The sequence below is a fragment of the Camelina sativa genome, chromosome 16 (assembly GCF_030686135.1).
Source record: "Camelina sativa cultivar CO46 ecotype springtype chromosome 16, ASM3068613v1".
Taxonomy (NCBI): domain Eukaryota; kingdom Viridiplantae; phylum Streptophyta; class Magnoliopsida; order Brassicales; family Brassicaceae; genus Camelina; species Camelina sativa.
Genome location: NC_141895.1, coordinates 13366956 through 13393976, shown reverse-complemented (window position 1 = coordinate 13393976; position 27021 = coordinate 13366956). Strand labels below are relative to the sequence as shown.

Below are 27021 nucleotides of genomic sequence, written 5' to 3'. Positions count from 1 at the left end.
ATTTTCTGCATTTTACATTTTCTTCCTAGGATTGTTAGTGACAAACAATCTTTACATTTGTCTTAACTTAGATTCATATGCATATCTTAATTGTTCACAAACACTCATTTAGAATTGATACCTCTTGTACTGCAATAGCATAAGGGAAATTGAAACACCCATCCATCATTCCATTCATATCTCACCACTGCATACATCATCACACACACCACAATAAAAATCTTGTTTCATATACTATTATATTATGTGTTTGTGTTGTTAACTTGATGTAGCACATCCTTTTCGTACACATAAGCTTCTAGAATTCTCTGTTTTCTTTATTATTTTCGTTAGTTTTCTATTTTGTTGTTGATATTCTTTTTGTCTCAAATTTCTATTTCTTATAGGTTTTCCTTTTTAGTTTGACTTAGCTGCTCTATACATAAGACCTCTAATGCTTGTAAAGAGGATCATCCTTGAATTGAATTAATAAAGAGTTATCTTAAAAATCTGAGTTTTGCAAAGAAGCGTATTTTTGCAAGTCTCAAACCTCTGTTTTCATGTAGCAAAATAGAGTTTTTCCTCTACTTTTCGCGAAGAAAACAAAGAACCCTTGTTTCTTTAGCTTCTCGGGAACATTAACGTAAAAATATCCAAAACAAGTCTTTCTTGTCCAAAACAAAATACATCTTTCGTGTCCAAAACAAGTATTTCTTGTCCCTTGTCCAAAACAAGTCCTTTTTTTCTTTCTTGCTTCCGCTCCATCACAACTTCTACGGTTACGTTAACGTAAAAATGACATGTAAAAAAAATATATAGCTATTGAACTAACATAGTATGTGTCATTGTTGTTGTTGTGTATGTTTTAGCACTTTTTTATGTGACAATGTGTTAATCATCCGGTCAGTTGTTTTTGTAGGTGTTAGCTTATTTTTACGACTATAGTTCTTTGTTAGAACTCCACTAATCTGTTTAATTTTTCTATGGTTAGAACTTTATTCATATAACGATCTTTTTTTGTAGGTGTTAGCTTATTTTTTCGAGATATATGCGTAAGAATTATACACAAAGATGGTGTTGCAATGCTAGAAAATAATATATGTATGGTTATTTGTAATTTGGAGAAGATATTTCCTCCATCTTTTTTCGATGTTATGGAGCATTTGGTGATTCACTTGCCACACGAAGAAAGTCTTGGCGGACATGTGCAATTTTACTGTAAAAAAAGCTATTCGTCAAAACTATTAGAGCTCCGATAAAAATAAAATCACGTTAATTGATACATTTCTTTTCCAAAAAAAAAGACATGTACAATGCTAAAAAAAAGAAATAAAGGTAATAGAAAGAGCATGTTCTTTCTGTTCTACAAAACAAAAAAAAATCGAATTACACATTTAAGAAAAATTAAAGTAAAATAAAATAAAAAAGTAACTGCTACTTAACGTCGCATAATTTAACATAATATATTAACGAGAAATTAACAACATATGTTAAGCTATTTGAAAATAATAAACAAGTTACTAATTTTTGTAATTAAAATTTTTAAATTTAACTCTTACACGATGATGAAAAAACTTCTTTCTATGATCTTTCTGCTAACTCTCCCACTATCTATTTATTTCTCCCCATGATAACAACACTATACTTGCAGAATATGAATGAACAAAACACCAATGGTATCCATGCTATCATTTACACATGGTTATATTTGTAGCGATCAAACTAAACTAAATGATATCCCACAATAACAATACTATACCTACAGAATATGAATGAACAAAACACCAATGGTATCCATGCTACCATGTACACATGGTTATCATTTGTAGCGATCAAACTAAACTAAATGATATCATAGCAGAAGAAAGCATGTGCTCATGTCTAACAAACATATGTCAACAAATTAGAGTTAATAAACATGTGGTCAAAGTTAAGTGGATGGGCTTGGATGGAAATCATGAATCTTAATGTATGAATATACTTTGTTATTGTCGCACTTCCAAACTGGTGGTGGAAAAGAGACTAACCTTGGAAAATTTTACTTTGTTTTGAATGAATCCATGGACACCTATCCATAATTAATTTATCCACTGAACTTTGTTTATTTTTCTTTTCAAGTTAAGGTCTGTAACTAATCATCATAAGCTCTTTTTTCTGTTATTTGAGTTTTGGGTAACACATGAACCTTGCAAAGAAATCATAACATAACATAATACTGCAATTGATTAACCATTTATCATTGAACATTTGTTCAATGACAAATGGATACTGTATAATCTAAAAATTCATAAAAAATAGGGATTTTAGCACTCACACCCACTTTAGGGTAAACTTCTTTCACAAAAACCCACTTTCCCAACTCTCTATACTTTTGTGAGTTTGTTGCTTAGGTGTCTATGTCTTTTTTACAAATTGTCCTCAAAAGAATTTTGATGGAGGATAAATTTTTTTGAATCGTTCTTTTTCTTTCTCTCTCTCACCTCTTTTTTTTTTTGGACAAAGGTTCTCTCCCTCTCCTCTTTCTCTTTTTCTCTTCCTTTTCTTTAACTGTACTAGTTATTACAGTATCAAAAATTATATATTTATTTTTATACAATAAGTTATGATTTAATTTTTTCTACATTTTAAGATCTATATTAATATATTTTAGATGAACTATTGTACATTATGGTATAATGACAACATCAAATCCATATATCTATGGTCTTGTGGATATCAATCAATTCAGGTGTCCATGACAACATATCTATATGGAAACATATTATCGAAGTAATACCCATCAATTCAAAATAGAAGTAATACCCATCAATTCAGGTGTCCATGACAACATGTCCATTTGGAAACATATTATCGATCGGGGTTATAGTGCAATTTGTGGATACAATATTTGTCCACATGAATAACTATTTGTGGATACAATATTTGTGGATACAATATTTGTGGATACAATATTTGTCAAACTTATCCAAATGGATAACTATTTATGGATACAATATAAGTAATAGATAACACTCACACAACAAAACTCAAACTTTTTCCCAGATTAAACGAAAACTAATTCAATTTTTAAAAAGCTCACAATACCACCACAATTAATCCGTAAAATCACAATAAAACCAAGAAAACCCATATCGAATTTCATATAATCTAAAGTGATAAGGAAAGAGATCTAAAGATTTCACTTTCTCTGGATTTTCACTATTGTTGGAATGGTTTTTGAAAATTTTAGAAAAGGAATGGGAGAGAGAAAGAGAGAGAAACAAAAACAAGCTTTTCTCTTTCAATGGATTAACAAAAGCAAAACAAAGAAGAAGAAAATGTATTGTTTGGTTGAATAATTAGGAGGATGGTGAGTTGGATTTTTTTGTTGGTTGATAAATTGGAGGAATCATGATTGAAAAAGAAGAAGATGTATTGTTTTCTCTCTCTATAATTAGAATCCACATAGGTAAGTTAATTGAAAGAGAGTTGGTTTGTTTAGTTTGAGGGGTAAGTGGTAATTTTACAGAAGGAAAGTATAGTGATAGTAGAAAGTGGGTGTGTATGTTAATAGTTTAGGAGAAAGTGGGTGTAAGTGCAAAATTCTCTAAAAAATATAGCAATATGTATCTTAAAATGTAGAAAATATATAATCATAACATATTATATATAAATAAATAGATAATTTGTTTTATGATAACCATTTAAAGTGTTAACAACAATAAAAAAAAAAAAAGAGAAAAAGAGAGAAAAGAATGAGAGAAAAAGGAGAGAGGCAAAAAAACTTATTTTAAGAAAAATGACACCTAAACAAAAAAGCTTGAAAATGTATAGGAATAGTAGAAAGTAGGTGAAAAGGAAAAAAAGATGGAGGTAAAGTAGGTGTGGGTGCAAATATCCTAATTATATTCTACATAGTTTTGTTCACCAACCCTAAAATAATATATTGTAGACCAATAAATAGTGTTGCATGAAAACTCTTTTTGAACTCTATTTCCCATTTTCGAAACTTTTTCAAAATGAAAACTCGTACAAATACGGATACAAGTCATTAAAACATAGATTCATAGAAATTTCTTTTTAGAAACTTGAAAAAATATTAAAAATATGGTATAGAAGAAAATAATGTTTTACAAAATAGTATTTTGACTTCTTCTCTCTTGATTATTCCCATAATTCACAACTCTTTACCTCGTAATTTATAAGACTTGCATCTTTTTACCAATTTTTGGATTCGGATTCTGTCTGCACAAAAAAAAAAAAAAAAGGATTCGGTTCCTCTATAAAAGTCCTGTATTAGTTTTGATTCTACAGGCCTAATCGAGCCCCCACTTAGTAAGAAAGAAAAAAGAAAAGGATAATAGACAATTGCATCTTTTTCCCCTGAATTTTGGGGCTCTCCAAAGCTTAAAAAATATGTAAGATAATTCATCCACAGGGCATCATAATGAATAATAATACTCTTTCCCTCCATTTACTCATACCGACGCCTATTCACCTCAAATCCTCACGCGCCGCCTCACCATTCATATCACGCGCCACCTTACCGTCATCTTTACGCTTCACCTCTCCCTCAGTCCCACGCGCCGCCTCGTCCGACGAGTCACAGTCAATCGAAAGCCAAACTCTAGAGGTCCTCGAATGGCGAGCCCTCTGCAATCAGCTCTCTCCCTTCGCCTCCACAACCATGGGCCTTTCCGCCACCAAAAACGCAGAGATTCCGGTGGGAAATTCGCCGGAGGAGAGCAGGACTCTCCTTGACGAGACGGCTGCTGCGTTGGCGGCTATGGAGATGATGGAGTCGCGGCGATTAGGTCTTTCTGATATCCAGGACTTGTCTGATATCGCTGAGCGTGCTGTGGCTGATCAATTGCTTACCGTTAGAGAGCTCTGCGCCGTTAGCAACACATTAATGGCGGCTTCATCAGCGTTTCATAAACTTCGAGAAGCTGCCAACAGTGATAAACGGTAGTACCCTGTCTTATCCTCTTATTTGTGGTCTTCTTATTGCTATTGAGAAAGCCTTTGCTTCTCTTATATTTGTAGGGTTACTCCCCTTGTAGATATACTTCAGGGTTGTGATTTCAAGGGTACATTGCATCACAAGATTGGTTTTTGTATCGACTGCAACATGTCTATGGTTCTTGACAGAGCTAGTGAAGATTTGGAGATTATAAGATTTGAAAGGAGAAGAAACATTGAGAATTTGGATTCTCTTTTGAAGGAAATATCAACTAGGATTTTTCAGGCTGGTGGGATTGACAAGCCTTTGATAACGCAGCGGAGATCAAGGATGTGTGTAGCTATTAGAGCTACCCACAAAAGTTTACTTCCAGGTGGTGTTGTTTTAAGTGTTAGTAGCTCAAGGGCAACATGCTTCATTGAACCAAAAGAGGCAGTAGAGCTTAATAACATGGAAGTGAGGTTTGTCAACTCCGAGAAAGCTGAAGAAATGGCAATTTTGAGCATTTTAACATCTGAAGTGGCAAACGTGCAGAGTGATATATTCCATTTGTTGGATAGAATACTAGAACTTGACATTGCTTTTGCAAGAGCATCACATGCAAAATGGATGAATGGTGTCTATCCCAACCTAACTTCAGAACACACTAAAACACTGGACTTGGGTGGAGACCATAAATCTTTAGCTGTAGACATTGAATCTGCGCAGCACCCGCTACTTCTTGGTTCAGTATTAGGCAGCCCAAGTGATGGAAATATTTTCCCTGTGCCAGTAGACATTAAAGTTGAAAGCCGAGCCAAAGTAGTCGTCATCTCGGGTCCAAACACGGGAAAGACTGCTTTATTAAAGACATTGGGATTAATATCTCTTATGTCGAAGTCGGGGATGTATCTGCCTGCTAAAAATTGCCCTAGGTTGCCTTGGTTCGATCTTATTCTGGCTGACATCGGGGATCCCCAGGTATTACGTTACGAATTTCTTGCAAAGTAACATAAGCTACTAACGTCTCGATTTATATCTAGGTTTACATGCTACTAACTTTGTTGGGAGCATATCTAAAACACCTAAATAAGATTTTTAGTTCGAGTCACACTTTCAAAATTCCTGCGTATTTCTCTGTTCTAAGAATCTTGCTTGATCTCTTGCAAAGCTTCTCTGTTCAACTTTTTTTTTTTTGTTTCAAATTTTTATTTGCAGTCTTTAGAGCAGAGTCTCTCAACCTTCAGCGGCCACATCTCACGGATACGTCAGATACTTGACATTATTTCAGAAAATTCGCTTGTCCTACTAGACGAAATCTGTAGTGGAACTGATCCTTCAGAAGGGGTTGCACTTGCTACCAGTATCCTACAGTATATGAAAAATCGTGTTAATGTGGCTGTTGTGTCCACACATTACGGAGACTTAAGTCGCTTGAAGGATAATGAGTCTCAATTCCAAAATGCTGCTATGGAGTTCTCCATGGAAACTTTTCAGCCTACATTCCGAGTACTCTGGGGTAGTACTGGTTCATCAAATGCATTGAGAGTAGCTAAGTCCATTGGTTTCAATAGAAGAATATTAGAGAATGCACATAAATGGACAGAGAAATTAGATCCAAAGCAGGAAGTAGAACGGAAAGGCTCACTCTTTCAGTCCCTTGTGGAAGAAAGGAATAAGCTAAAGCTTCAGACAACCAAGGCTGCAGCATTTTATAGAGACTTGACGAACCTTTACCGCGAGGTATTGCTTCTTTCTACTTCTACGTTTACATGTGTGACTATAGCATGTAGTAATCATAAGAAATGGTCCTCCAGAAATATTATGTTTACTTGAGGAGCATAATAACATTGTTTGATACCCCTGTCGAAGTAATGAGAGAATTGATTGTGGTGATAGTCCTGTTGTGTAATCGAACATCAGTTGTCTATTCTTGAATATATTGGTGGTTGAACTATTAAACATTTAGGTGGTTGAGATTTGCCTTCAAGGGTCCTTTTAGAGGACACATCAGATGGTTATATGTCTCGTCCTCCTCCTATCTGATTCAATTATCACTCTATATATTTCCACAGTAAAAATGGCATTTATTAATTTTTTTTTTGTTGTTATTAAACTCTAGTAACGTCTGTTTTTGTTCCTGATCATTTTCCCCTATCTTATCCTGAAGCTTGAGCATGAGTCGCATGATCTTGAAAAACGTGAGAGGGCTCTTCTGAAGAAAGAAACCCAGAAGGTACAAGAAGATCTAAACTCTGCTAAATCAAAGATGCAGACACTGGTGTCTGAGTTCGAAAGGCAACTAGAAATCACTCAAGCTGATCAATACAACTCCTTAATTCTGAAAACCGAAGAGGCGGTTGCAGACATTATTGAAGCCTCCTGTCCTAATGATCTTGTAACTATGGTAGAACCGGACAGTGACTACTCGCCACAAGCAGGTGAAAAAGTTCTTGTAACTGGACTTGGAGATAAGTTAGGAACTGTGGTTGAAGAACCTGGAGATGATGAGACAGTTCTAGTCCAGCATGGTAAGATAAGAGTACGTATAAAGAAAAAGGACATAAAGCCCCTTCCGCGTAGCACAAACAGCCAAACATCCAATCGTTCTCTACGTTCAAAGAGACAGGTATACATCATTTTCTGATAGACTTTTCAGGTCCCGTTCTTGCAGTATCTCATTATGAAACTTAAGCTACCTAACCATTATTGGCATGTCATCATAAATTCTAGCTTGAAGAAAACTGAACAATGAAAATGTAGCAAAATAGTAAGGGCTATTTGTTAATGTTCAAAATAATGAAGGTATGTATGTGTAACAGACAATGAAAATGGTACTGTGGATCCTCAAAGACTAAACCACCTGACTTGATCAGTGTTTTTTGTAGCATCTGAGATGACTTCAAACATCCGAAACAAGATCAACGCTCCCTAGTTGAATTACAATTTTTTGAAAATTTGTGATCTGATTGTAATATGTTCATTTGAGTTTTAACATCAGTTCTCTGTGGTACCTGATACTTGCACAGATAAACATGAAAGAGCTAGGAAGTGTGTTGCAGATTCAGAGCGAACCAGTGCGGATACAAACGTCAAAGAACACATTGGATCTAAGAGGAATGCGGGCAGAAGAAGCGGTTCACCAGCTAGACATGGCCATCTCGGGAAGAGACTCGGGCTCCATCCTCTTTATTATTCATGGAATGGGGACGGGCGTTATAAAGGAGCTGGTGATCGAGAGGTTAAGAAAGCACACTCGTGTCTCAAGGTATGAACAGGCAAATCCTATGAACCATGGATGTACAGTTGCTTACATTAAATGATGATATCTCTCAAACACATTTTTTGTAAACTTCTCGAAAGTGTGGTCCACTAACTAGTTTCGATAGTGAATCAACGTTCAAATGTAGAAGAAATTGCCTTTTAAGTATAGTTCTTGATATTGTTCTGTAGAATATAGTAGTTATACTTTTCCACAAACTTCATTGTTTTCGAGGATACCAGACGGACACGACGAGTCTGTGGAAGACCCTAGTGGGAGATGTACGACTGTGTTCATCCCTTTTTAGCCTAGTGATGGCTTATGGCTACAAAGCCTACAACGCTTCTATCGGTACGCTGTGTTACTTGCGAAATTAATTGAGCACGGTGTTTAAAAACTTGAATTCGGTCGGATAGCTTAGCGTTGAAAAGAGTAACTAAAGTAGAAATAACTGTTTGTTGACAAAAAAACAAAAAGTATAAATAAATAACTAAGATTTAATCCGTTGACAATTTTTTAATACAATTATAACTGAATCAATGTAATTGCTGGTGTTTACAAAATTTTAGAATAATGATTTGTTTGTATTATAGCATCAGATTAAATAACATTTATTTTACAATTATATATAAAATATATACAAAATATTATCATGTGGTGTACCAAAAAATCAATCCTAGTTATTATATTTAACATTTATTTATATTTAAAAATAACAATCACAGCTTTACAGATTTTTTTTTGGTTACCAATTAGACTTTAACGGTCAAAAAAAAAAATCTCTGCACCCAAAACATTTTCTGGTCAAAGTCTATACAGCCCAAAAATAACTGTCCATACCAATCATAATATGCATCTGATTTAGTGATGTGTACTAGTGAATTGTGGACAAATGAAAACAAAATGTGTTGTATAAATCTATACTAATAAAAAGTATGAGCTATAAGCTTCTAAAGATGTCCACATAAGATTTTAAACTTCCATTTGTGATTAGACACTTCACTAATTAACATTTTTTAAAATCTCCAGAATTTTCTATATTTAAAATTATTTTAAACAACCTATCAGGATTTGACGTGTCATTCATTAACATTTTTTAAATTTCCAGAATTTTTTTAAAAAAGGAAAATTTTAAATTTATGGACAATGGTTCAAAACCAGTATAAATAAAATTAATATGCTTCCAACAACGAATGAGCAAGAAAGCTTGATTTATCAGGCGTCCAAGTTTAAAAGTATATTCGGTTTGATCCGGTTTTTTATTTGATCAAATTGAAACTTTAAAAAGTTTCAAAAAATAAATTATAATATTTAAAAAATTTAAAAGTTTAAATATTGAAACTTGAAAAAGCTCTTAGCTTTTAAAAAGTTTTTAAATATTATAATTTTAAAATTTTAAAAGTTTCAAACATTTTAAATATTGAAACTTTTTAAAAGTTTAAATATTATAAATATTGAAACTTTTAAAAATTCTTAGTTTTTGAAAAGTTTTTAAATATTATAATTTTTAAATTTTAAAAGTTTAAAATATTATAAATATTGAAACTTTTTAAAAGGTTCAAAATTTATATTTTGAAACCTTTTAAAAGCTTAAAATATTATAAATATTTATGCAAAACATAAATTATCTTATCTATCTACGTTTGTGCTTTTTATTTCTTATGAGTTGTAAAACATATTTTTGTGTATGATTTTATAGATAAGTTTATCTTTTTCCATTAATTTTTTATTTTTTATCTTATTTTTCCTTTTTATGAGAAAAGAAATGATTTTGTTTTTGGAGTTTGATGGATTAACAAGTTGTGTGGTAGTCTAAAAAAAAAGTTTTTTAGTGGAAGAAAGTGAAGAAGTTGACGAGGATGAAGAAGGAAAATAGTATAGCGAAAAATCAGACAGTAAAAGTAATGATGACGATTACCACAAAATTTGACAATAGAAATGACAAGAAAGAATATGAAGAATAAGAAAACATTGAATAAAAAACACTAAAACATAGATGGTAGCGATCAATTAAATATGAAAACGAGTTAAATTCATGATGATAAAATTGTTTTGTTTTTTCTGGTGGTCAAAAAAATGGTTTAGGATATGTGAGGTCATTAGTTAAATTCATGATTTTTTTTATCAGATTTGATTTTATAATACAACTGATTTTTCTATTTCAAAAAATTGTGTATTTGAAATTTAATTTTTTCCTTAATACTAATTTAAATTTTTTTATAAAATAATATTCTACTACCGTCATCAATCATATATAGTTTTCAACAAAATATATCAAATATATCCACGGATAGCGGGGGTTCAAAACCTAGTGCTAGTAAGAGAAAAAAAGAATCGGTGGCTGTTAGTTATATACGCAATATATGTACCAGAATTTCAATATTAACAAAAAAAAATATGATAAATAAATAAAATAGAGAAATAAGGACATGCAAGAGTATAAAAGGGAAAATATGAAACCTACCAAACCAAACGACCTTCCATTCTTCTTCTATCAGCCATTCCCTTTACCTACCCCCACAATTTCTTCTCCTTCTTCTCTTTCTCTTTCACATATTAATTTCTTCATTTATTTCATTTTCAGACAACTCTTCTTCTTTCACACACGCACATTACTATATATTTACATAAAATTCATTTCTGAACAAAAAGATCAAGAGAGACTAATCAAACAAATTCACATTCTCAAAAATACAAACACACTTCTTGTTCACATTTCACAATGATAACTGCAGCTCTACACGAACCTCAGATTCACAAACCAACCGATACATCCGTCGTCGTCTCCGGCGATGTCCATCCTCCTCCTCCTCTTTCTCCTACTCCTCCTATTTTCCGGTCGAAGCTCCCGGACATTGACATCCCCAACCACCTCCCTCTCCACACTTACTGCTTCGAGAAGCTCTCCTCTGTCTCCGACAAGCCTTGTCTCATCGTTGGCTCAACCGGAAAAAGCTACACCTACGCCGAAACCCACCTTATCTGCCGGAGAGTCGCTTCCGGGCTGTACAAGTTAGGTATCAGACAAGGTGACGTCATCATGATCCTTCTCCAAAACACGGCCGAGTTTGTCTTCTCCTTCATGGGTTCTTCCATGATCGGAGCCGTCTCAACCACGGCCAACCCTTTCTACACTTGTCAAGAGATTTACAAACAGCTCAAATCTTCCGGAGCCAAACTCATCATCACTCACTCTCAATACGTTGAAAAACTCAAAAACCTAGGAGAAGACCTCACTCTCATCACCACCGACGAACCAACACCGGCGAATTGTCTCCCGTTCTCCACACTCCTCACCAACGAGCCATACCCACTTCAAGAAACCGTCCATATCTGCGGTGACGATGCGGCTGCGCTTCCGTTCTCATCCGGAACAACGGGGTTACCGAAAGGAGTGGTTCTGACTCACAAGAGCTTAATCACAAGCGTTGCACAACAAGTAGATGGAGATAACCCAAATCTTTACCTCAAACCAAACGACGTCGTACTCTGCGTTTTACCTCTTTTCCACATCTACTCTCTCAACAGCGTCCTCCTCAACTCCATCCGATCCGGTAACCAAACTACTACGTCGTTTCGTACTCTTTCATCACGTAATATTTAATGTGTTTATCTAACTTTTAAATCACTCCTTATGATAGGTGTGACGGTTCTTTTAATGCACAAGTTCGAGATCGGAGCCTTGTTGGATCTCATCCAAAGACACAGAGTGACAATGGCGGCGCTTGTTCCACCACTAGTGATCGCTCTAGCTAAAAACCCTGCCGTTAACTCTTACGATCTTTCCTCTGTTAGATTGGTTCTCTCTGGTGCAGCTCCTTTAGGCAGAGATCTTCAAGATAGTCTTCGTCGCCGTCTCCCTCAAGCCATCCTTGGCCAAGTATGTCTCTGTCTCATGTCTCTGTTTTCAAACCTAATACTTTGTTTTACTACAAGTCTACAACCCTACCAATTTCGCGGGAATCATTTACTTATGCATATTTAAAAAAAAAAAAAAATCAAGAAATATTTTATTATTTTCATTTTGATGAAAATGAATGAATAAAAAAAATTGAAATAAATTTGCTAAAAGTAAATATTTAAATATATATATATATATATATATGGGAGGAGAATGCACGGGAAGAGAGTGAGGAGTGAGTTACGTCTAAGTCATCGGCATAATTTTTGGTTACGTACGCTCCATCTGAATCTCAAGCTAATTTCGCATTGCAACTCACTACTTTTTTGTAATCTTTATTTTTATTTATTTATTTATATTTTAAATTTTAAAACAGTTATTGTTTAGGTTTTGACTACCAAAGAAAAAAGAAAAATAGAATATGGATATGATTTAGGTCGCCGCTGCAATGGATACACTACATATAATTCTATGACGTCAATCAGAATTTATTTTCACGTTACTTCCTCTTTATATATACTTTATAAAGAGTTTTTCTTGTGTTAGTATATAATTCCAACTTCTCCAAATGTCTTCTTCTTTATTTGTTTTTACATTATTTTCCTTTTTAAATTACTTTGGTCGTTTTGGCCAAGAATTCGAAAAATTATTTTTCTAGAAGTTTTTTTTTGTTCATATAAATATATTATTTTCTATAAGTTTTTGATTACTTGTGATAGCTTTTCTTCTCAAAAATAATGAATACGAGATGTTCTACTAATATTCTTCCTACAATACATAAATTTTGGAATAATTTCATTACATTTGACAACATTTATAGTATATATTATCAGAATCCATGAGAGGTTTAAACCAGCAATATTATTACGTAGACATTAATTGGTTTTCTTTTGTGCAAACTACTTAATTAAATTTCCTTTATTTAGTAGTGGAAAAAGTAGATGGGGTCAAATTATCAAACACACTTATGTGACGTGGTCACGTTTTCTTTCACACACATCGTTTTTTTTTTTTTTTTTTTTTTTTTTCTTGTTTTCATTTTCCATTTTTTTTTTGTTTTGAAAAGTTAGGATATAAGCCTATTAAACTCCTCTTACAAAGGAGATGACCAGGCTGCTGAACACTATGGGAGGGAATCATTATTGAGTGCCATTAGCCTAAGACAGATCCTTTTTGTGGAAAACACATCAAATGGATCATCAATAAAAATGAATGATATATATATCCACACCACAAAGTCAAGTCTATGAAACCTTAAGTTAAATTTAAACATTTTTTCCAAAAAGGATATGTAACCTAAAGTATTTAAATAAAGAAATATCTTTATAGGGAATCCATGTATATATTGGAGCAACCTCGTATAATCGACTAATTTAATCTTTTCGAACTATTGTCCAATAGTGCCAATAAGATTCTAATTATATAGAGTAGTAACGAATGGATTATACGAATAACAGGGATATGGTATGACGGAGGCAGGACCAGTTTTGTCAATGAGCCTTGGGTTCGCTAAAGAACCGATCCCGACAAAATCAGGGTCTTGTGGTACTGTGGTCCGAAACTCAGAGCTTAAAGTGGTTCACCTCGAGACACGTCTATCTCTTGGTTACAACCAACCTGGTGAGATTTGTATCCGCGGTCAACAGATCATGAAAGGTTCGTTTTTTTCTTTTTCTTTTTTTGGGGTGATAATTTTTTACAGGGAAAGGTGATATCTTAATAGAGGATAGAAATTAGAACAAAGAAAAAAAAAAGAAAAGAGAGCATAATTTAATTTATTGGAGAATTTCAAAGAGTATACATCACTCATTTATTTTAGACTGAAAGTACTACAAAGTAGTTAAAACTTCTTCATAAATATTTAAGAATGGTTCCAAAATCAGGTATATATTTTTACATATGAGTCTTATGAATAAGAGAAAGTTGTAATGGTTTCAGAAGAATAATGTTTTTTTTTTTAATATTCTTCTCCATTTTATTTGACAAGCATAGGATAAAACTTAATTTATGGAAAAAATAATTAAAGCTAGTGAGTTACCGACAAATCTTTTTTTTTTTTTTTTTGGTCAAAAGTTACCGACAAATCTTAAAGGCATCTCCATTGACATATACTAATTAAGAGAGTTGTTAATAAAAATAATATTATAATGAGAAAGAAAAAAAAAAGAAAATCGTTCTTTTGATTGGTTCAATAAAAAACATATATATAATTAAACTAGTAACTTTTTTTAAAAGCAATCTTGTAAGGTTGCTGCTATTGGACTTGGTCTACCATTTAAACAAAAAGGAATTATACGGCAATTTTTTATTAAGGTTTGCGCATCATCACATGTTTTTGTACGACATGCATATTGTTTCTAAAGTGCATACGTCGCCACGTCCTTTACATTTCCACGTACACGTGACATGTTTTCTTTATATTTTGTAACTACATTAAGGGGTCAAATTACAAAACGTAACACTGCAAATTAAAGAGTTTGATATATATTAATTGTTAAACAAATTGGTATAAAAATTTTAACGAACTTTTGGCGCGCATGCAGAGTACTTGAACGATCCAGAAGCCACGTCAGCAACAATAGACGAAGAAGGTTGGCTTCACACAGGTGACATTGGGTATGTGGATGAAGATGATGAAATCTTCATTGTTGATCGACTCAAAGAGGTCATCAAATTCAAAGGCTTTCAGGTAAGTCCACTCATTTTAGTTTAAATATAATTAAGATGGTTTAGAAACTGTGGTGCGATGATCAAATTTGGAAAAAAAAAATAGGTCCCTCCGGCTGAGCTAGAGGGTTTGCTCATCAACCACCATTCAATAGCGGATGCAGCTGTTGTTCCGTAAGTAATCATCTCACACTCTAACATATACGCATGTTGAGTATAAAACGGCATCGTCTTCTTAAATCATTCTGCTACATAAATGTGCAGGCAAAATGATGAAGTCGCTGGGGAAGTTCCAGTGGCTTTCGTGGTGCGATCCAATGGAAATGATATCACTGAAGAAGATATTAAAGAATATATTGCCAAACAGGTACGTAGAAATATTTCTTTTTGGGGTTTAATTAATAGTTCTTCCGTTTTATAATATAAAATATTTTAGAATTTTTTTTGTTTTATAACATAAAATGTTTTCAAATTTATATATAATTTTTAAAGTAGTTTAATATTTTATATTATATAATTTTGTTTCTTGTTGGTTTAATTTTTTTAAACTAGTCATTTCTTAATATACATGCTTTTACTCAAAACATTCAATATTTTGAAATAAAAAGAATATCATTTTTTGTTAAACTTATTGAATACATTGTGTATGTTTATTTGTTTTTGTACGTAGGTGGTGTTCTACAAGAGATTGCACAAGGTCTTCTTTGTACCTTCCATTCCCAAATCTCCTTCCGGAAAAATTTTGAGAAAGGATCTCAAAGCTAAACTTTGTTAAAGCTTATAGAAAAAACTATTTTTTCTCTTTCTTTCTTAAATGTATTTCATTGATGATTCAAAGGTTCTTTTATATCCACCCACAATACGCGTATCTTTGTTTTCATCCTTTGTCAGTTGTCTCTACTCACAACAGATGTTGGAAATTAATTAAGAAGTGAGTGTTAAAAAACAGAATTATTACTATAAAGTTGTTACCAAGAAAAACTGAAAAGATAAATATGAACATGAACGGGGCGACAGTTATGGCGATTCGATCTAGGGTTTGATATGCTTTGGTTCAGTGCTGTTGAGAGGCGGAAGATTGGTCTTTCGTGTGCTCTGGTTACGTTTGGATCTCGGAGATGGATCGGAAATCTGTCTTCGATTTGGTCTGGGTTCACTCGGGACTTACGGGATCTCTTTCTCTATGGTGGGGATCGAGTTGGATCGAATCTTATCGGGCTGATTGAGGATTCGATACGGTACGGGTGGATTGAGGATTTGTATCGGGTTGGTTTTATTGAGGTTGATTCGATTCGGGTTGATTGCGAGTGCGATAGGATTTGCTTCCGGATTGCATGGCGATTGATTTTGCTTGTTATACATTGTCGAGATTTTCATATCATGTTGATTGAGGCTCCACCTGAATATACTATCGGGAGGATTCATTGGTATGTTAATTATGGTATGAGATCAATTCTCTTTCCTTGGTTTGTCAGATGGGTATCTCGTTACGATCTTGTATTGGTGATTCTGGAATGTTTTGTGATGTTCTCTGAGATATCAATTTCGGACAGATTTTGTCTATCCCTTGACAATGGGTGTTTTGTTCAAGTGGTATTTATCCGCGAGCTCAGTTTGATAGGGTGGTTTTATAACTGCTGGATCATTCTTTCTTCAGTGGGCGATTTGTCTGATTTTCTGAGAGAATTGTGTCTTGCGGTGTCGTGTTTTTCAGACCTCAAGGAGTTTTGGTTGTGTCGTTGGTGGTCTATCATGTCTCAGTTAGCACTCAACAAAGGCAAAGCTCCGTTGGTCCGTACGGAGACAGTGAGGATCGCTAATTCGGTTTTGGCTCAGAGAATACAACAATTCTCACTGACTCTTATTGGGCGTTTGATGAATCCAAGTGTTCAGCAAATGGAGTCTTTGGTGGCTAATTTACCGAAGATTTGGAAGCTGGAGGACAAGGTGGTAGGAGCAGACTTGGGTCAGGGCTTATTTCAGTTTAATTTTGAGGCTGAAGAGGAACTGCAGGCGGTGCTGATGAACGGTCCATACCATTTTGATGGGTGGATGCTCGCGTTGGTGAAATGGGAGCCTATCATATCATCTACTTATCCCTCCGCAATCAACTTTTGGGTTAAGGTAACGGGTATTCCCATGCATCTTTGGGAAGAAGCGACTTTGAGAGCAATAGGTAAGAAGGTGGGTATTCTCAGGGAGATTGATGAGGAGACTGGAAGTTTCTGTGTGACTGTTAATGGCTTTAATCCTCTCCTTTTCAAGATGGTTGTTCCCTTTGAGTTTGGAGATGAGGTTATTGTCTCCCTTGAGTATGAGAAGCTGACAGGTTTTTGTGAGCATTGTTCTCGTCTAACTCATGATGTGCGTGAGTGCCCAGAATTGAAGAAGGGAGCGGGGGAGCAGGTCGCGGAACAGCAAGTGGATAAACGGTTTGTTCTGAAACATCATCTTCAGGGTAAGCAAGGGGGATTCAAAAGTGAAGGTGGTTGGGAGAAACCAAGGAAGCATGTTAAGAGGGCTTTGGATTTCCAGGGTCACGAGGGTATGCACGGAGATGGGGGTGCTTATGGTTCCCGATATCAAGAAAGGTTCCAAGGTTCAACGTGGGGACAGAAAAAACAGTTTACAGCTGTGGAGTCTAGTGGCTCTGGTGGACAGAGAGGTTCGCAGATGCTAAGTGGTGAGTTAGAGGGACAGGTTCCTTCCTTCAATCTGAATCGAAAGGGTATGGGACCTGTGTGGCCAAAACCGTTGTATAAGGTCAAACAGGGGAGCGCGGTGAAACAGAATGCTGTTGCAAAGAGATCCCAAGAGGAAGAGGATGCGGTTGGGAGAGGTTCCACTTCTCAGGCTGTTACGGTTGCTCCGGAAGAGACTCTCACCGGATTGGTCAAGGAGGGAGAGGAGACTGGCTTTATGGAGGAGAATGATGACTTGTTGGAGGAGGGAGAATATCCCGAAGGTGATGATGCGGTTATACCTGATACTGAGTTGGGTAAGGAGGACGACACTCTCACCGAGCAGGGTACGGATTCACAGTCGGATATGACTGGTGATTCACAAGGTAAACCTCCTGTTTTAGTCTTGCCGGATTCGGTTTTGGGTCTTGTTAATAACGCTTTGGCTGATGTTAAGCTAGTGGATCCGGTAATACATAGGGTGAGACTTAATAGGCCTAATGTTAGAAAGGGTGTTAGTGGTTCAGGAATAGTTGCTAAAAATGTTGTTAGGACTTTGGCTTCTCCGGGGAAACGGTTATTGGCTAAGGCGTTATCTAAACCTGCAGGTGCAGGAAAAAAACAGAAGAGTCAGGGGAGGCAAGATATTCCCTTGAGAGGTAAACCAGCGGATGGTAGTCGTCAAGTCAAGAAAGGGACGGTGGCTCTCCCGAAACCACCGGCGCACACGTGAAGATCCTGAGTTGGAACTGTCAGGGCATTGGGGTTGATCTGACAGAGAAGTATTTGGGTGATTTATGGAAGCAACATCGACCAGACATTTTATTTTTATCAGAAACTAAGAAATGTTTTTCTTATTTGCAAAAGTTTCAGAATAAGTTTGGTTTTAATAATTTGTATACTGTTGAACCCTGCGGGACAAGTGGTGGTTTAGCATTATTTTACAAAGATGAAATAAAACTCTCAGTTCTTTATGATTGTGATCGCATTATAGATGTACAAGCTTTCTTTGGCCAACAATTAGTTTATATGTCTTTTATTTATGGGGATCCGGTCCCCCAAAATCGAGTAAAAGTATGGGATAAATTATCGGATATCGGGTCTTTCCGTGTTGATCCGTGGTTTATGATTGGTGATTTCAATGAATTGAGTGGTAATCATGAGAAAAGGGGAGGTGCTTTGCGTCCAGCCTCTTCTTTTGTGCCTTTTAATTCCATGATCCGACATTGTGGGATGTTAGAGTTTCCTTGTTATGGTGAGCATTTATCATGGAGGGGTAATCGGTGCAATAACCAGGTTGTTCGGTGCCGGTTAGATCGTGCTTTGGGTAATGAGGACTGGCAAGGTTTTTTCCCGAATTCCAAGGTAGACTATTTGGATATGATTGGTTCTGATCATTGTCCAATTTTGGCAACTTGTCTGAAGACACATATAAAACGGAATCGGCAATTCCGTTTTGACAAATGCTGGTTGGGGAAGGATGGATTATCCGGGGCAGTTGAGTCAGGTTGGAATCGTACTATAAATTTCCGGCCTACGGGCTTTGTGGATAAAATAAAGAATTGCAGGAATTCGATTTCTTGGTGGAGAAAGAATAATATTTTTTCTGGCCCAAGACTCATTTCGTCCTTAAAGGCGGCGTTACAGGAGGCGAAAATGGATGATTCAATTTCTCAGGAGGAAATTCGAGGTATAGAGAGGAAATTAAAAGAAGCATATCGGGATGAGGAGTTATATTGGCAACAAAAGAGTAGGAAGTTCTGGTTAAGGGTTGGGGATAAGAATACAAAATTTTTCCAAGCTTCTACTAAACAGCGTCGGGTAAGAAATAGGATCATTGGTCTTTTTGATACAGATAATGTATGGAATGAATCGGCTTCAGGTATGGAGAATATTGCTACAAAATATTTTGAGGACCTTTTTAGGAATTCAGATGCTCAAGGTGTGTCAGAGATGTTACAGGAGGTTACCCCTTTAATATCGGATACTATGAATAGAGATCTAATTCGGGATATTTCTGAAGCCGAAGTTCGGAAAGCTCTGTTTGCTATGCACCCGGAGAAGACACCAGGACCTGATGGTATGACGGCCTTGTTTTTTCAACGATTCTGGTCTTCCTTAAAAGGGGATTTAGTGGCTCTAGTCAGAGAGTTTTTCCGTTCAGGACGTTTTGACCCGTGTTTAAATGAGACGAATATTTGTCTTATTCCTAAAGTTGATCGTCCGCAGCGGATGGCGGAGTTTAGGCCGATAAGTCTTTGTAATGTGAGCTATAAAATTATTTCTAAGATCCTGTGTTTTCGGCTTAAGCGGTTTCTCCCATCTTTGGTTTCCGAAACTCAGTCGGCTTTTGTTTCGGGTCGTTTAATAACGGATAATATATTGGTTGCGCAGGAGATGTTTCATGGGTTAAATACTAATAATAGGTGCAAGTCGGAATTTCTGGCTTTCAAAACGGATATGAGTAAGGCTTATGACCGTGTAGAATGGGCTTTTTTAGAGGCAGTCATGGTTAAGTTAGGGTTTGATCGGAATTGGATCTCTTGGATCATGTGGTGTGTATCTTCGGTGTCGTATCAAGTTCTTCTTAATGGTCAACCCCGGGGTTTTATTAAACCACAGCGGGGTCTTCGTCAGGGGGACCCGTTGTCACCGTACTTGTTTATACTCTGTACAGAGGTTCTGATAGCGAATATCAAAAAGGCAGAACGGGAGAAAAAGGTAACGGGTATCACAATCGCCCGGGATAGTCCTACCATTTCGCATTTGTTGTTTGCTGATGACAGTCTTTTCTTCTGTAAAGCAGAGGCGACAGAATGTCAGACGGTCATGGAAATTATCAGGAATTACGGCAAAGCCTCAGGACAAGAGGTTAATTTAGAGAAATCATCTATAATGTTTGGCAAGAAGGTTCCTACTGAGATAAGGGATCAGTTGAAGTCAGTTATTGGTATTACCAAAGAGGGAGGTATGGGATCTTATTTGGGCATTCCTGAAAGCCTCCAGGGTTCAAAAAATAAGGTTTTTGGATATGTCAAGGATCGATTGGATGATCGTGTCAATGGTTGGAATGCAAAGCTTTTATCAAAAGGTGGTAAGGAGATTATGATTAAATCGGTGGCTTTGGCACTTCCCACGCATGTGATGTCCTGCTACAAATTGCCGCAAGAGTTGACATCTAAATTAACGAGTGCTATTTCCACTTTTTGGTGGAAATCCAACGATAAGGCTCATGGTTTACATTGGGTGGCTTGGGATAAACTATGTAAGGATAAGTGTGATGGGGGTCTAGGTTTCAGAGCCTTGGAACAATTTAATGATGCTATGTTAGCAAAACAGTATTGGCGTTTAATTCAACACCCGACGTCATTAATGGCGAGGGTTTTGAAAGGCCGATATTTTAGCAATAAACACCCGCTTATGGCCAAAAAACCTTCTAATCCCTCCTTTGCCTGGAGGAGTATTTTTTCAACGAAAGATTTAGTGGAATATGGAGCGCGATGGGCGGTAGGTTCGGGTAGTTCTATTTCGGTTTGGAGAGATCCATGGATTCCGGATATTAGACCACGTCCTGCCAATGGTCGGGGACGACTCTGGTTACCGAGCTTGATGGTGAACCACTTAATTAATCCTGTCACGAAGGATTGGCACTTGCCTACTCTAGAAGAGTTTCTGGATCCGGGGGATATACCGATTATTCGGCGTATGTCGGTCAGTAAGGTCCAGCAACGGGATCGGTTACTATGGCATTTTACCAAGTCAGGGAAGTATACGGTTAAATCAGGTTATAGATTAGCCAGAGAACTGATGACGGAAGTCGAATACGGACCAACATGTATGGCCCTCAGGGCCCAGGTGTGGAAGCTGGATGTTCCCCCAAAGGTCCAACATTTTTTCTGGCAGATTGCGTCGGGCACCCTCCCAGTGCTCGAACGACTTGCGTATAGGGGTATCCGGTGTGATACACTCTGCAAACGGTGTGGGGCTGCACCAGAAACTATCAATCATGCTCTCTTTGAGTGCCCTCGCTTGCTCGATGTTTGGGAGTTGTCCCTAGTTTCGTTAGTCCCCGATGGCTTTCCATTTGCTTCAATTTATGCAAATTTAGACTTTATTTTTTGGCGGGCAGCCTCTCAGTCGGGGGATTCGGATGTAGCTAATCGTCTTCCTTGGATACTTTGGACATTATGGAAAGATAGGAATAAAAAAGTTTTTCAGGGGTTACAGGCCGAGCCGACGGAAATTCTACACCAGGCGAATAATGATAAATTACTATGGGAAGAAGCAAAATCCTATTCGGATAGGTATTTGCATACTACGCCTCTGGTGGAGGATAGGGGAGCTTTTCCTCGATGTCAGATTGATGGTTCTTGGAAAGGGTCAGATGCTATGCAGGGTCTAGGATGGTGGTGTTGTAGTGATGATGATGCGACTCTCCTCTTGGGAGCACGGAGTCAGAGATGCGGTCCTACATCCTTACATGCAGAGCTACAAGCCTTGATTTGGGCTATGGAGTCACTCTTGGCGGCTGGAGTTGGATGTCAAAGCTTTGAGACAGACTGTGCAGAATTGGTGGCGATGGTGCAGACGCCTGACGATTGGCCATCTTTTTCGAACCTGTTAGAGGAGTTTCTTGTGCTCAGACCATGCTTTTCCTCGTTCTCCCTGATCAGGATCTCTAGAGAGCTCAATGTAAGGGCAGATTGTCTAGCCCGTTCTTCAAGATTGATTTCCTCTGAAATTTCCTTTGTAAACTCTTTTCCTCCGGTTTGGGCAACCAATCTTGGAGTTATTTTTTAATTTGATTAATGTTTGGTTGAAAAAAAAAAAAAAAAAACAGAATTATTTTAGATGCCTTTATTTCCATGATTTGTTTTTTTTTTCATAAGAAAAAAATAGAAGATGAAATCATAGAAATTAATATAGAAATAGATATTTTTCACAACTCTATTAATTAGTCTCTCAAGATGTCAATTTATCGAAAAAATTGGATCGTCAACAGACGGCAAATTTCGCTCTGGCTGACCGCTTCACCAGATTCAAGGGCATGTTACCTCTTGCTTGGAGGCAATTTCTGATTCGATGACCGAATTGTCATCTCACACAATGCGTACGCTGACAGAATGGATCTCTTTTCATTAGAGCATACCATGCATGCGACGCACTTTGGACTTTGGTGGGTTCGTCCCATAATTTACCGCGTAGCAAGCACCAGCTCAAACGTCGACCAGTCGTCTCACAGTCTAGCAGAAGCTTAGCTTGTGGTAGAGTTCCCACCAGGGCAGACAACACCTGAGACCGAAACTTTGCTCCCGAGTGTTCCACAAACCACTGCTCCACCCGCAAGTGAAAATCTTACCCCGGTAGGAGCCATGGCGGCTACACTTCCGCCTGTTACTGTCCAAACTCTATCCCGAGTGGGAGGAGGCGTCCTCCGGGAAAGCGTGGCTCTGGGGATCGCATCTTATCCCAAAATACATAGAATGCAGAATAAGATCCGGCCTATGCAATCCAGTGTGCATAGCGCAACCATTTCGGCACGAAACATTTCATGGGTGATTGAGAAGTCAAAGCAAACACTTTTTTTTTGGTTGTGATAGCAAGAGTTCGCGTAATAGATACGCGAAAGGTTAAGTTTACGAGCTACGAAGGTAAAGGAGATCCGATAACACATCTTAAAACCTTCTTGCTCAAGGCAAGTCGAGTAAACTTCGAGCCTTACGAGGAAGATGTCGGTTACTGCAAGCTGTTTGCAGAAACCCTCTATGTACCAGCCTTACTATGGTTCACATCTTTAGCAGCAGGCTCGATTGATAGTTTTCTGGAGCTGTCAACTTCTTTCATGAAACAGTATACGAGCTTGATCAAAACAGCGGTGACCGACGCCCAGCTTTGGAACCTAGGTAAAGCGGCAGGAGAATCAATCTGCTCTTATATCACAAAGTTTAAAGGAAATCCAAGTCCAAATCCCGGGGTGTCGAACTCAACTGTCCTGTCAGCCTTGAAGAATGGTATGTGGCATGAATACCGCTTCTGAGAAGAACTAGCTGTCAATTAGTTCCCCACCATCTAGGACACACTACATAGAGCTTCAAACTGGATAGTCGCAAAAGAGGAAAAGGCTGCCGCCACCCAGAAATTCAAGGCTGCTTCTAAGACGCGATTCGAAGCAGTCCCCAAGAAGTTACCTTTCCTGATGGCGAAATCCAGGATGGGGACATTCGCTGTGGATAAGTCTCCGTAAAAGAGTTCCCCTAGGAACTCGCCATCAAAACCACCTTTTTCGCGCCCCTCAAAAATTGGAGTCCTCCCGAGCAATAAATGGATTTGGGACGATAACGCGTAGTCGTACTACAAACTGCATAAAGCTAATGGGCATTCTACCAGGGACTACAAAAAGCTGCCCACTCACTAGGCGGTCAGTTTTGGCTACTTCATACATATTGGTTCTTATCCAATATCTTGGAAAACCAAGAAAAAAAGATTGTGAGTATGTCTTTAGAAAAAGCAGAATATCAGGCGATGGCGTATATCACAAAGGAGCTCAAATAGTTGAAATTTTACATACATACGAAATAGAGAAATTTTACATACATACGAAATATAGAAATTTTTTGTTTGACTTAAGGCTTTCAAATTTTAAAAGACGATCATTTGTTTGTGTTCGTTTTCACCTGTTCTCGAATCAAGTCACCTTTAACTATTAATTTCCGCGTTATTATTAAAAGTGAACACATACAGAACACAATATTTTTTGGACACACCGAGATGAGTTTTGCTCCAACGTATTTTCTCCTCTAAAAATATATCTGTAACATCTGCGAACCAATTAATGGATTTTTGGGATGGGTGTCGATCGACACCAAGGGTGATGTCGGTCGACACCAAGGGTGATGTCGGTCGACACCAACGATTTCTGGTTTGATGAAATCATTTTAAATCGTCGTTTTGGCACGGTTTGGTTTAAGTGGATCCCAAACCGAGATTTCTAAGGGAGAAATCGACCTGGGGGTTTCGGGGATTAACACTTTTAGCCGCTACGGAGAAAAGTTAGAAAGAAAAGAGAGAAGAGAGAGTGTTCTTGGGGGATTTTTGAGATTCAAGGCTTGTTTGGTGAGATCTGTCTCTGAGGAGTGGAGATCTTGTGCTAGGAACGAAGGAGAAGCTTTCTATAGTGTTGGATTCATCATTTTGGACAGAATCTTCCAGCAAAAGAGGTGAGTGCATGACCATGGTTATCTAAGCTAAGATCTTTTGTTTTCTGTGATTTGGTGCTTATGTGATTGTTTCTTTATGCTTTCCATGGTTTTTTTGTGATTGTTGCGGCTGGGTTTCGCTTCTAGGAATGCGGGGAGCGGATTGGAAGAGATTGGAGGCGAGATTCGGAGTTTCTGATCGAAGGAAATTGATGCTCGGCATCAGTGTCGATCGACACCAGTTGGGGTGTTGGTCGACACCAACGCGAGGACGGCTCGATAATTTTTGCGAGTGTCGATCGACAACATGTGGAGGTGTCGGTCGACACCCTTCTTCAGTTACGACGATGACGTGTTGCTTTGTATATTGTTTAGTTTGTTTATATTGTTTGTTGTTTGTGGTATGTAGGGATCTTATTGCTTGTGTGTATAGCCCAATAGATGGGAGGATTGTCTTACTGAGTGTTTATTAAATACTCATGCATCTCAATTTGTGTTTGCGGTGCAGGTAAAGGCAAAGTGTGATCGTGGAATCAAGGCGATGAGGAGGAGGATGATCTAGGGTCTCGTTTTTGTGATGTTGGTTATGTATGTTTATGATGTTAGAACCTTGGTTAGTGTTATGTTAGGTTGTTGGATAGAATGATTAGGAATGTTATTGCATTAAAGATATAGTGGTTTGGTCTCATTTGTATGTTTCCGCTGTGTAAAATGGTTATTGCTGGTTTAATGATGAGTTGTGGTTTGGGTTGGTTTAATTAAGTAGTATTGATATGATCCTCCCAAGGATTCGACACCCTCAAGTTGGTAGATAGATACACCTAGATCCTAAAGACGATGAAGCCTCAAGAATAAGGATGGTGGAACGAATGGTCACAAAAGAGTTGCGGAAAGACTCTTGATATACCGGTTTGATATTTCAGCCTCGCACCAAAAAGATCGGATCTCTCAGCCTCGCACCAAGGAGATTGGGGTTTTGACTATTGGAATCACACCAAGTAGTCGGTTTTGATTGTTGGAATCACACCAAGCAATCAATTTTGATTGTTGGAATCACACCAAGCAATCGATTTTGTTCACAAAGAACATAAGAGAATCACTCTCAAAGAAAAGAAAAGGTTTTGATAAAAAGTTGGATTTATTATTTCATTACTCTTACATGAGTTTATAAAGGAAAAGAAAACTTGGTAACAAAGCCAAGTACTAATTATTCTTGAAGACTAAAACATTAAAGACACTACAAAAAAAGTTGCCATTGATAGCAGAACAAGATAGCTCGAATTTTGCAAGTGCTATGAAAGATAATATTCAGAAATGTGCAACTGTATTATAGCATTTTAGAAACGCAAAGTCTTATAATAGGAGAATGGAAAGCTAAAATCCCTCATGGCGGCGAAAACTTAGAGCAAGATTATCAGTAGTATGATAATTGGAGTCTCTTAAACACTGTTTGAATTTTTTATGAATTAATTGTGTACTGTTTTGAAAATAAGAACCCTTGATCTCATAGTTAATATTTTCTCCTCCAATGGTAGGTTCTTATTTTGGGTCTCTTATTTTTGAAAATATTGTTTTTTGAAATTTAAAAATTTTAAATAGAATATAAGTGGTATAAATGTGTAAACATTTAAGATTTTATAAAATTAGAAAATAATGCATTTAATTAATTTTCAAACATACAAAACATAATATAAACAGCTTTATGATGAAAAAAAAACAACACACCATATGAGAAAGTGAGCAGGGTAAAGATAAGAAACGATACGTCACTGATCGACCATCAAAGCATCACTGACCGACCATCAAAGCATCCTTCACCAATCTACAAATAACAGAGAGAAACTGAGATCGGGGAAAAGTCGCACAAAAAAAAACATCTAGGCTCATCGAAAAGCACCGAGCAACATGATTCCACAACTATAAACACTCAACTTTCACATTTTAGCACTGGGCCAGAAAGAGTGGTGGCAACAAATACAAGACTTGCTAGTTGCTACCAATATACAATACTTCAAAACTTACAACAAATGATGACTGAACATTATATATGTCTACCAAAGTTATATCAATTACATTTCAAGTTTTGACCAGTATCTTATCTCTAACTTGCATATCCGTCTATAAAGTCCAAAATCATCAGCAATACGAACAATCAACAATTCACCACTATGGAAAAACACACACACATAGAAACACAGAACAAGAAGTACCTTCTTTTTAACAATCTTGACCAATTCCCCTAACAAGTTTTTCTCTGCAACTTGATGGTGCAAATAATCTCCACAGTTCTTCACTAACGTCTCCAAAAGCTATTAACAGAAGAATACACATAGAGAGTTAAGGAGAGAGTCAAAAACAATGCACAAAATAAACCGGCCGAGTAACCAAAAATTGACTACAAACATCATATACTG

At 36.9% G+C, this 27021-nt stretch overlaps 3 protein-coding genes across 4 annotated transcripts; all 3 read left to right on the top strand.

The window, feature by feature from the left end:
* Positions 1 to 4188: 4188 nt before the first annotated feature.
* LOC104750309 (uncharacterized) lies at positions 4189 to 8666 on the top strand. 2 transcript variants are annotated; one of them, XM_010472085.3, is made up of 6 exons: positions 4189 to 4926; positions 5005 to 5881; positions 6119 to 6643; positions 7071 to 7529; positions 7930 to 8168; positions 8405 to 8666. In XM_010472085.3, exons 1-6 carry the CDS (start codon positions 4406 to 4408, stop codon positions 8433 to 8435), a joined length of 2652 nt encoding a protein of 883 aa, XP_010470387.2. In that variant the 5' UTR covers positions 4189 to 4405; the 3' UTR covers positions 8436 to 8666. The 2 variants fall into 2 exon arrangements, with proteins under 2 accessions (XP_010470387.2, XP_010470386.2); XM_010472084.2 differs by lacking the exon at positions 8405 to 8666 and having other exon boundaries at positions 7930 to 8340.
* Positions 8667 to 10543: 1877 nt separating this feature from the next.
* Positions 10544 to 15756, top strand: LOC104750307 (4-coumarate--CoA ligase 3). Its single transcript, XM_010472083.3, has 7 exons — positions 10544 to 11716; positions 11804 to 12042; positions 13521 to 13719; positions 14607 to 14752; positions 14837 to 14904; positions 14995 to 15097; positions 15401 to 15756. The coding sequence occupies exons 1-7, from the start codon at positions 10885 to 10887 to the stop codon at positions 15503 to 15505; spliced, it is 1692 nt and encodes a 563-aa protein (XP_010470385.1). The 5' UTR covers positions 10544 to 10884; the 3' UTR covers positions 15506 to 15756.
* Positions 15757 to 15774: 18 nt separating this feature from the next.
* LOC104741107 (uncharacterized) lies at positions 15775 to 18385 on the top strand. The gene is made up of 2 exons (XM_010461887.3): positions 15775 to 17797; positions 18020 to 18385. Exons 1-2 carry the CDS (start codon positions 15775 to 15777, stop codon positions 18142 to 18144), a joined length of 2148 nt encoding a protein of 715 aa, XP_010460189.1. The 3' UTR covers positions 18145 to 18385.
* The last annotated feature ends 8636 nt before the right edge of the window (positions 18386 to 27021 follow it).

Coding starts and splice junctions, on each gene's coding strand:
- LOC104741107 (XM_010461887.3), top strand. CDS start 15,775: ATGCTTTGGTTCAGTGCTGTTGAGAGGCGGAAGATTGGTCTTTCGTGT. Junction 17,798..18,019: donor TATGACTGGTGATTCACAAG/GTAAACCTCCTG, acceptor CTAAACCTGCAG/GTGCAGGAAAAAAACAGAAG.
- LOC104750309 (XM_010472084.2), top strand. CDS start 4,406: ATGAATAATAATACTCTTTCCCTCCATTTACTCATACCGACGCCTATT. Junction 4,927..5,004: donor GCTGCCAACAGTGATAAACG/GTAGTACCCTGT, acceptor TTATATTTGTAG/GGTTACTCCCCTTGTAGATA. Junction 7,530..7,929: donor CTCTACGTTCAAAGAGACAG/GTATACATCATT, acceptor ATACTTGCACAG/ATAAACATGAAAGAGCTAGG.
- LOC104750307 (XM_010472083.3), top strand. CDS start 10,885: ATGATAACTGCAGCTCTACACGAACCTCAGATTCACAAACCAACCGAT. Junction 11,717..11,803: donor CCTCAACTCCATCCGATCCG/GTAACCAAACTA, acceptor TCCTTATGATAG/GTGTGACGGTTCTTTTAATG. Junction 12,043..13,520: donor CTCAAGCCATCCTTGGCCAA/GTATGTCTCTGT, acceptor TACGAATAACAG/GGATATGGTATGACGGAGGC.